Source organism: Mustela nigripes, chromosome 6 (genome assembly GCF_022355385.1).
Source record: "Mustela nigripes isolate SB6536 chromosome 6, MUSNIG.SB6536, whole genome shotgun sequence".
Lineage (NCBI taxonomy): Eukaryota > Metazoa > Chordata > Mammalia > Carnivora > Mustelidae > Mustela > Mustela nigripes.
This window is the reverse complement of record NC_081562.1, coordinates 61,051,734-61,062,699: the sequence shown is the minus strand read 5'-3', so window position 1 is coordinate 61,062,699 and position 10,966 is coordinate 61,051,734. Positions and strand designations below refer to the sequence as shown.

At 36.0% G+C, this 10,966-nt stretch overlaps 1 protein-coding gene across 1 annotated transcript in view; it reads right to left on the bottom strand.

The window, feature by feature from the left end:
- Positions 1–386: 386 nt before the first annotated feature.
- The window catches only part of PIK3C2G (phosphatidylinositol-4-phosphate 3-kinase catalytic subunit type 2 gamma), a 325,900-nt gene continuing 315,320 nt past the window's right edge, over positions 387–10,966 (bottom strand). Inside the window, exons 31-32 of the mRNA XM_059404484.1 lie at positions 10,124–10,249; positions 387–934 (exon numbers count right to left, since the gene is read on the bottom strand). Of these exons, the coding sequence (XP_059260467.1) occupies positions 782–934; positions 10,124–10,249 (279 nt within the window). The 3' untranslated portion in view covers positions 387–781. The remainder of the gene's footprint in view (positions 935–10,123; positions 10,250–10,966) is intronic.

Genomic DNA, 10,966 nt, shown 5'->3' with positions numbered 1-10,966 from the left:
GATTGACATTGAAAAAGGTAAGATATTACAAAGAAGTTTCTTCCAAAAATTTGATTTAAGAATTTTCGGGGAGCACCTGGGTGGCTCAGTGGGGTTAGCCTCTGCCTTCGACTCAGTTCATGATCTCAGGGTCCTGGGATCAAGGCGCCCATGGGGCTCTCTGTTCAGCAGGCAGTCTGCTTCCCCCTCTCTCTCTGCATGCCTCTCCGCCTACTTGTGATCTCTCTCTCTGTGTCAAATAAATAAATAAAATCTTTAAAAAAATTTAGGCATTTATCCCCTGTTTTTTTTTTTTTTTCTGATAGAAAAGTTAGAGCTCATTAATTCCCTCAATAACTAGGAGTGTAAGTCAGTATACAGGTATATATATTTAATTCAAGTTCAAAAATTTGTTACAGATATACTTAGGTCTTGAATTAATTGATGAGATTTATTTATTGCTGTATTTCTTGGAAACCACATTAACAGTGTTGCTATAACCATAGGTACACAATATTTGATTTAAAAGATGTATCAAAATTAAATGTTCTGTTATTATTTTACATACTGAATTTTACACAATAAATTTGTACTTTATTAAGGAGAAAAGATTCTAAGAAAATAATGAAACACAAATAGAGAATATATAACTATAAAAGACTATTCTTATTTCTTTTTCTTGTGTCTTTGGTACACTAAGCTATCTTTGAAAACAAAATTGTCCTGCTCTTGTGATAGAGAGGCTTAGAAGTGGAAAAAGATATAAGTAGTTAATGAATAATGCATTGGTTGATAGAAATGGTCAAATTATACAGTTTCCTAGTGGGTACCATTTTTCTTCATTGAGAGGGACACTATAAAGTTGGATGTTAATTGCTCCCACAAATACGGTTTTGCTCTTCACAATAAGCATTAAGACATGTCCTCGGAGCTCTGTGACTTCATCATACACCACCTGAAATCAGAGAGAATAATTAAAGTATAAATCAGATATGCTTAAATGCACCTTTAAAAGTATTACTTTTAATAAAAATATTTAGCTATTAATATCATTTAGCTTGGAATAGATAGGATAATGTAGAATCTTTCATGTTGAACTCTGATTCTGGAAAGCTAAAGATTCTGCTAACATAATGGAGTTTAATGACAGAATATTTCTCTAAGAAGCTTAGAACTTATTCTGATTCCATTAATAATTGTCCATCCCAAATTTAATATGACTGTAAATTTTTCTCTAAGAAGAAATTTAAGTACCTATCATCTTTTAACTGTCCTTGGATTTATTGTGCAACATGGGGCCTTGAACACTATCTTTCTTTGCTGAAGACTAATGAGGAGAGCAGACCAATCTCCGTGATTTCCTTGTGTTAATTTAGTGCAGTATAACAGTATTTCTATTTACATATGAAGAATTCATTCTATGCTTACTTTAATTTATTTAAAATGGTTTAATTTTTAATTATGAAAACACATGCTTATTAAATAAAATATGTATGAGACAAAAAAGAAAGGAAAATCTATATTTCCACCACTGGGAGATAATTATAGTTAACATTTCAGTGTGTTTTTTGTTTTACATATATAATTACTTTGTAAGAACTGTAATTTTGCTGTATGTACAGTCTTGTGTCTTGCTCTTTTTCATTGCTAGTCATGTAACTAGTTTCTAAAAAGGGGTCTGTTTAACTGTGTTCTATAATATAAAGCAAGTAAGTCATGGGATTACCATCAAGTGCCTACAGTAGGAAAGAAACTTCAAAAATGTAGTACTGTCAAGAAATTAGTTTCCCATCCTGAAGGGGAGGGGACAGCTATGTATAAGTCCAGCATGGTTGCCAGGGAAACTCCTTAAAACACATTTAAAAGAGGAGTTTCATACGCTGCTACAAACTTGCTTGCTTTTTATAGCCACACTACAAGACAGAAAGCAGTGTTCTCTATATACGCAAAAAAGAAGCAGAGGAATAACTTGAGAGGGAAGTCCTTTGAGTCAGTTTGGAGGCCTCCTCAGTGTGTATGGATATTGTTCCTGACCCACTGCATTGCATTTGTCTACCATTGAAGAACCCACTATGGTACCAGTGGAATTCCATTCAAGATCAATCTTAGAGCTCTTCTGAACAATGACTTACTTATGAAGTAAATAACAATTCAGTCAAGGGACATGAGATGCAATATACTATGTTAATCCAGTTTACCCTGCTTCACGTGACAGCTCCTGGCTCCCTCCTATTCTAGAATCCTACTCTCATTCCAGACACGAGATTATCTTTTAAGTTTCTTAGGACTAGGGATTGAAATTATTCCATTCCATTTATTGAACCCCCTGGGATAGTAAGGGATTTTAAGGGCTACCTTAAAAATCTCAGAACCCTACCACTTTAATTCATCTTCTTTAATAGCAGCAGGATGCCCAGTGTAGACTCTGTGAGCCATGTCTCCTCCTGGACTCTTATCTTTCCAAGACTTCAGAGTAAGTTCCTTTTCCTTTTCTCTACAGCGGCTCTTTTGAACTGTCTAAACTATCCTCCATTTTCCTCCCCACAACACTTTCAGCAGACAAAGTCATTTATTTTACAGAGCAAATAGATGAAGGGGCCCTCAAAGTGTTACTGTACATGAAGTAGAAAAATGGTATAACTCTAGGCATTAGTGTTTTGTGAAAGTCTGGTTTAAGAACTGTGAATCATATAAATAAGCTCTAAAGATATAAATTTCTATGACACTTAATTTATATTTATTTCAATCTATTGTTAACTGTATGTTTTCTCATTTACATAATGGTGATAATAATATTTGCCTTTTAGCATCGTGGGGAAGAATAAGTGAGATAATGAATGTAAGCCTTACTACAAAACCTGGTACAGACTGAACACTGATAAATTATACCAAAAAAATCCATCAAATACACAAAGAACAGCTGTTTCTTGGTATTTTGCATTAGTTGACTGGAGGAAACAGTTCCATACAGAGTTGAATCTCCCTGGTATTTAGCAAGCTGAAATTCTCAAGAAATTACTTGAAGAATTAATTGCCTTTCTGGTTAAAATACAAACATTTGAACTCCAGAGGTTATATTAGTGTATGGATTTCTTTCCCTGTGTTTCATTATGCAAAAAGTATTTTCTTAGAAGTAACTGAAGTTTTTTAAACATGTAATTATTGCACATCATAGGTGATATATATCTATTTTAATTGCTTTACTGAATCCATAACACTGTTAAAAGGATTAGTACTCCTACTTGTGATGAGCACCGGGTGATGTATAAAAGTGTTGAATCACTGTATCGTACACCTGAAGCTAATACTACTTTGTATGTTAAGTAACTGGAATTTATTTATTTTTTTAACGAGATTTTATTTATTTGACAGAGATCACAAGTAGGCAGAGAGGCAGGCAGAGGGAGAGAGAGGGGGAAGCAGGCTCCCTGTGGAGCAGAGAGCCTAATGTGGGGCTCGAGCCCAGGACCCTGGGGTCATGACCAGAGCTGAAGGCAGAGGCTTTAATCCACTGAGCCACCCCGGCGCCCAACTAACTGGAATTTAAATGAAAGTTAAACACAAATAAGAAAGGAAAAAAAAATCACTCTTTTCTTACTGTGTAATGAATAATTAGTGGGTAATGCTAACAAAGTGCACAAAGTCTTTGAGACTTTTTCACCAAATATTTTAAAATGTATTCTTTTTTCACATGAATAGAACCAAAAATGCACAGCTTTTTCAATTTCACTTCAAAATACTTTTTACCCATAGGCATGCACCAAGTCTTCAATGCTTTTTGACAAATAACGGAATTTGTAGGTTTGAAATTATTACCTCAAACGGAAGAAGTTTGTTTAGGGTAGTTAATATCTGGTAACTTGTATACCAGCACTCACTGCACGTTATTTGACACGAGGGTATAGTAAATAATTCTACAGTGTATTCAGACGTCAGTGGAAGAACGATAACGTGGAAACCGAAGCATGTCTAGTGCTGGGGGGAAGGGAAGTGAGGAGGCAGGAGAATGAAAAGGCGAGTTCAAAATAGGTGAGAATGGGAGAACTCTGTGGGCGGCGAGAGGCACGGACAGCAGCGTCACTCAGCGGGCTCAAAATGGGTTTTGGACTCTGGCAGTTTTGGACTGGAAAACTAGTTGCTTGACCCTGATTGAAATGTTTGGCATCGGGATCTCAATGTCTTCACTTACAAATAGAATTTTTCTCATGTTATGAATATCAAATGAGAGAATGATACAGATAACATTGGCTATGGCTTGCTGAAGGCACCATAGACTTGGGCTCTTAGATATCAGGCACATTCTGCAAGATGCTATAAGGTAGGTCAAACACATAGAATGCTCCTGTTCTAATGTCTTTTCTAATTTCTTCTTTTTATTTTATCATTTATTTTAATAGAATAATATTTAAGAAAGGAATACAATGTAAAAAATAACGTGGACTCTAACAATATAGTTCTGTTATAAAGTAGAATCTGTGTTTCTAAAGGATCACTGAAAAAAAAAAAAATGATGGTTTTTAACCAGAAGCCAAAGATAATAGAGTGGGAAGAGCAATGGCATTGGAGCCAGAGCCCCCACTCTGCTTCTTACAAGCCCTAGGCAGTGTTGTGAGCATTTCTACTGCCACTCCACCTCTGCAGCCCAGTCATGTTTACAACAGGGATTTGTATATGACAGGGGTTTTCAGGGAGGCTGCTGACAAAGTCTGTTGGGAATCACTCTGGGAAGTGTCAAATAGACAAGCTTGGCTGTGTATCAAAAAAGTTTAGCGTCTGAAGAGTGCATAGGAAAGGAACCCTTGGCAGTGTCCCTGACTCGCAGGTTTTCTCAGTCTGGGTCTTAGGGAGAGAGAGAGAGCTCTGAATAAAAATGGAAAGAATTATTCTCATGAAAAGCTTCGTAAGACATTGATGATGCAATGTAATATGTCCTTTGTATTCCTTTAAGAGATTTATATAAAAAGAAGAGTGAGGTCGTTCTCTCCTACACCCCAGAACATTGAACTGCTTTGGCAGTTTGAGAAATCCCAGTCATACCGAGTGGCTGAAACAGCACAGCTCAGGAAGGAAAGCTGGGGAGAAGTGAAAAATAAGGGGGATGTCATGTCAAATTTACTGGGCTTCCTAGAAAACACATATACATTGCTGGTGAGGGTGCTCTGGAATAATGGAGGGATTTGGCACAGAGATGAAACCTATATCCTCACATTTCTTATAAATAGAGATTCTTGTTGTATTGATAGGAACCCAGAACATAATGGGAGAAAAATGAAAATATTGTTGTCTTTTTTCCTCATGGCTTTCCAAATTCAACCAGCTTCCCCACCAAACTTGTTTATATGATGATAATTACTACTAAAAATAGTCACTTATCTGCATAGTAACTCACATTTCCACTCATTTGGGTTATGTATAAATTGAAGTGCATTAGGCATGGAGTATGGACTATTGTTTTTGAAGCAATTTTTTGAAAGTGTTCAAAGTATAAACAGTGTGTGTCCAAGCTATAAGTATTGGTTGATGAAGAAAGTATTGCAGTGATTTCTGATCAATGGCCCATGAATGCTGGAGGAGCTAGCATTACTGCAAGTTATTAGAAAACTTATGGATACACTAAGCATTAAAAAATAATCTCCAAGCATGTGTATTTGCTAATTTTTCTTAAATAACACATATAGCCTGAAATAAATAAAATACCAGTTTGCTTAAACTCTTGAATTGCTAGTGGCTTTTTGTCATTAGAACCACCCTGAGATTACAAATGATGAAGCACAGCATTAAGTCTAGAGAAATTTCTTGATATTGATATAGGGGGTCTTATACTCAAAATATAGGGAAGCTAATGATATACTACTGGGAGGGTATATCTCTAGCTAGTGACATCATGAAAATAATAAAATGTCAAAATATCTTTCCTTACTAAATTATATGTGTAAATATATATATATTTTATATATATATATAATTTTACATTTTTAAAAAGATTTCATTTATTTCTTTGCGAGAGAGAGAGAGCGAGAGAGAGCATGAGAGGGGAGGGTCAGAGGGAGAAACAGACTCCCTGCTGAGCAGAGAGACTGATGTGGGACTTGATCCCAGTAATCTGAGATCATGACCTGAGCCAAAGGCAGTTACTTAACCAGCCGAGCCACCCAGGTGCCCTAATTTTACATTTTTACATATGCATACGAAGAATCACTTATAAAACTACCCCAAATATTTAATTCACACATCTTTTTAGAAACAACTAAGTTTTAAAGATACTAAGAAGATAAAGTATTTTCCTCATCCTCAAGAAATTTACAATTTACTAGAAGAAAAAAGCACGTAAGACTAAGTAAAAGATGGTTTAGTGTGATGTCAGAGTTGAGGAGGAAAGAGTGGTTCACAAAGTCCACGTCTGAGGTAAGCTTTAAAGTAGGCATAGAAGAACAGAAAAGATGAAGGGCATGAGTTCCATCTCAGAGGTCATAGGGACTATTCAGGGGATGACAAGCTGTCTTATGTGACTTGAGAATATGATTAGGTGTGAGGAAATAAAAGGTCATGATGACACAAATATTCCCGACTTTTTTTTTTTAAGATTTTATTTATTTATTTGACAGAGATCACAAGTAGGTAGAGAGGCAGGCGGGGGTTGGGAGGAGGGAAGCAGGCTCCCAGCCGAGCAGAGAGCCCAACTTGGGGCTGGATCCCAGGACCCTGGGATTATCACCTGAGCTGAAGGCAGAGGCCCCAACCCACTGAACCACCCAGGTGCTCCCCTGACTTATTTTTGACAAAGGTACAAGAGACATTCATTGCATTGCTTTTTCAATAAATAGTTCTGTAGTAATTGGCATTCACAGGTTAAAAAAAAAAAAAGTGAACTCCAACCTAAACTTCACATTTTATTAAAAAATTAACTCCAAAATGGATAATGAGCTTAAATATAAAATTGTAAAACTATAAAACATTTAGAAAAACTATAAGAGAAAATCTTTAGGACTTTGTGCAGGGTGAAGAGTTCTTAGACTTGTCTATAAAAGTAAAAATTGATAAATTATACAAAATCAAAATTAAAAACTTTTAATTTGGAAGACCCTGAGAAAGGGGTGAAAAGACAAGCTTCATATAGGTGGAAAGTATTTGTAAACCACTTATCTGACAAAGGACTACTGTCCATAACATACAAAGAACTCTCAAAACTCAGCAGTAAAAATGCAAACTATCCAATTAGCAAATGAGTAAAGACATGAAGAGTCATTTCACCAAAGAGGATGGTAAAAAAAATACATGACCAGAAGTTCAGATCATTAGTTATTTGGTAAATGCAAATTAAAACCACAATGAGGTATCAGTCTATACCTGTCAAAAGAACTAAATGATTGTAATAATAACAAATTTGTTACAAATAATAATAAATAACAAATAATATCAAATGATAACAAAAATAACAAATACTAAATAATAACAAATGGCAAAGATTTAGAGAAAATAGATACATTGCTGGTGGGAGGTAAATTGGTATAGAAAAAGAGTATGGCATTTTTTTTTTTTTTATAAAACTGCTATATATTCCAGTAATTACATCTTGAGCATTTATATTAGAGAAATTACAACTTATGTTAACACAGAAATCTATATATTACTGTTCACAACAATTTTGTTTGCAATAGCCCAAGCAAGAAATAACCCAGATGTCCTTTAATAGGTGAACAGTTAAAGGAAATGTCAGACATCTGTACCAGGACTATGATTCATCAGTGGAAAAAAACAAGTTATTGATACAGGCACCTTCTTGGATGGATTGCTGGGGAGTTATGGTGAGTGAAAAAAACCAATCTCAAAATGTTACACACTGTATGATTCCATTTATATAACATTTGAAATGACAAAATTATAAAGATGGAGAACAGAGTACTAGTTGCCAGTGATTGGGGATGAAGTGGGCATTAGAGGGCGGGAAGTGTTTATGGCTATAAAAGGGTAGCACCAGAGATCCCTGTGATGGAACTCTTCTGGACCAAGACTGTGGTGATGGTCACACAAATCTACTCACATGATATAAATGCACAGAACTAACAGGAATTAAAATAAATAATGCATAGAACCAAATACACAGGAACACATGTAAACCTAATGAAATCTCATTAAGGCCAGTGAATTGCACCAATGTCAATTTCCAGGTTGTGATATTGTACCGTAGTCAAACAAGATGTTACCATTGAGGGAAAGTAGCTAAAGGTTATTTGAATTCTCTGTTGTATTATTGCTTCCAACTGCATATGACTCTACAAGGATCTCAAAACAATTATTTTTTAAAGTATATGAAGATGGTATGAGCCAAGAGACAACTCAGGAAAGCTACTGGGTCACATTTTAAGGGCTATCATTGTCACATTTAGTATTCCGTACATTATCCAGTAGGCAGTGAGGAGTCTTTGGGAAAAAAAAAATTAAATAGGAGAGAAATAAATATGAGTGGTTTTTGGAAGATATCTTAGATAGAAATATGAATTGTTAAACTGAGAAACACAAGAGGCAGAGAGGAGGCTATTGTGTAACAGCCAAAGTCACAGCGATGGGGCAGACAGAAGGTGATAGATTCAAGAGGCAGGTGGCTGCACATGTGACAAAGTGTTAAGCTGACAAAACTTGGCGATTAGTTGGAAAAATGAGTGAGAGAGAGGGTGGTGTCATTAGAACATATCTTTTGAGACGGCAAGTAGAGGAGGAAAGCCTGGTTTAAAAGTGTCTAGGAGACATTCTGATGGATCTCTCTTCAGGAACACTCAGAAGTGCAGGACAGAAGGTTAGGACAGAAGCCAGGGTTGGAGGAATCAATTCAGATGCAACCTACACAGAGATGTACAATGAAATTTTGTAGGTATATAAGATAATTTTGAGAGACAATATATCGTGAAAAAAAGGATAGATTGTGGAACTCTAGCCAACAACACTATTTTTCGGAAGAAGAATGGCAGTGAAGGCAATTGAGTGAGCAGTCAGAGAAGACGGAAGGGAGCTTTAAGAGAAGGTAAGACTCGAGCAAAAAGGAGGTGTCAGAAAGAGGGGGCACCCAGCAACGCAGCTGTGTAACTGTTCAGGAGAGTAGAGGGCTCATTAGATGAAGCCATTAGCAGGCACCGGTGTCATTCTAAGAAAGCGGCATCAATGAGGTTCAGAATCCACACTGCAAAGGATTGAAGGATGAAAAGGAAGCAATGAAGTGAGAGCAGGAAATGTGAGTCACTTTTGCAAGTTTTTTTTTTTTTTAAGATTTTTTATTTGTTATTTGAGACAGAGAGACAGGGGTAGTGACAGAGATCAAGAGCAAGCAGGGAGGAGAAGGAGAAGCAGGCTCCCCACTGAGCAGAGCGCCCGATGCCAGGCTCCATCCCAGGAGAACAGAGTTTAACCAACTGGACCACTTTGGCATCCCAAGCTTTGCAAAAGTTTGGGTGTGATAGGAAAGGAAAGAAAATACGGATGCTTTAGAAAGGCTGAGTTGAGGAGTTTTTTTTTTTTTTCTTTTTTTATGATTTCTGACCTGAGGATCCAGTGGATGAAACAGCCTTAAGAACGGCAAACAAATAATCATCCGAGCAAGGTAAAGAAGAAATGGGAAGGAATGGATTCAAGAGGATAAATATAGGGTTTGCCTCAGAAAGGAGTATGGGATTGGATATTTAAATTGTGAAATACAAATGAATTAGAGAGCTATATATAAGTTAATTTGTGCTTTGTACTTGTTTATTTTCTTTTGTTTTTCAAAGGAGAGTTTATGAAGTTTATTGTTATACACAGGATAGACTATGATAAAATTATTCAGTAAGGAAGACCAGGTAAAAGAAAATAAGGTTAGAGAAAATAAGATGAAGTCAGGGATAATGTTAGGGAGAAAAAAAAAGCCATTTGGGGCTCTTGCTGGAGGCACGCCACAATTTGAAAATTGGTTCATAAGTGCTTTGAAAGCAGGATCTGGATTTTCCAGTTCCCATAGCTTGTAGAACAGTGATCAGCACATAGTGGCTATTTTGCGAATTGTCTTCCCTTCATGGAATAATGCTGCCAATTACTGCAAATTTTCCATATTTGGTTGTTAAGCTAAAAAATGTAAGAAAAATACAAAGCGACTGGACAAGAGATGAATTATACTCACAATTTCATTATAAGTGGGGTCGGTACATTTTGGAACAGATTTTGTTTTCCTCCTACGAACTTCACTGGGATATGGTAAAAGATAAAATTCAACATGTGCACTGGGCGCAGAGCCATCTGGGAGATGCTGCAAAGGAAAATGGTTATAAATATTAATGCATGTTGCTATCAAAGAAAACAAATACATAGCTACTAAATATCGAGACCAAAGGCAGGATCAAAATTTATTACAGTACTGTTTATCACAAAATAAGAGAACAATCAAAAGAAATACATCATCCCTCAAAAATATTCCCAAAGCACAGTGTAAAAGAGCAAAATTGTCCATGTTAAATTAAGTGTTGTGTCAGAGAACTATATTTAAAAGCCTATTAAATATAATTTACTTCAGTTTTTTACAGTAAAAAGTACATTTGCATTTTTGACAGAAATGGTCAAAAGATGAATATAAGCCACAGGCAGAAGCAGGAATTAAGCGCCTCAGGATACTGTCCACCACTTATAAATAAAAAAGATGCAAGTTTAACACATAAAATAAAATGTAGCATTTAATGATAAGTATATGTATATTAGATAATATCACATTTAAGGCAAAATTTAATTAGAATAGCAGATGAAGAGACTTGCAACTTTAATATAAGATTTTAAGGTAGTTATGATCATTTTATTATCTAAATTACCGTAAAATATATTGGATAATCCTTCTCAAACTATGTTCTATGGAGCTTCCAAAGTTGCCTAAAATGCTGCCTGATGCATCGGTAGATGTCAAATGGCTAGATCTTCGGAGCCCCTCTCCCCAGCTTCTCCTAACTGGCCCCCAAACTACCTCCCATTCCAGCTT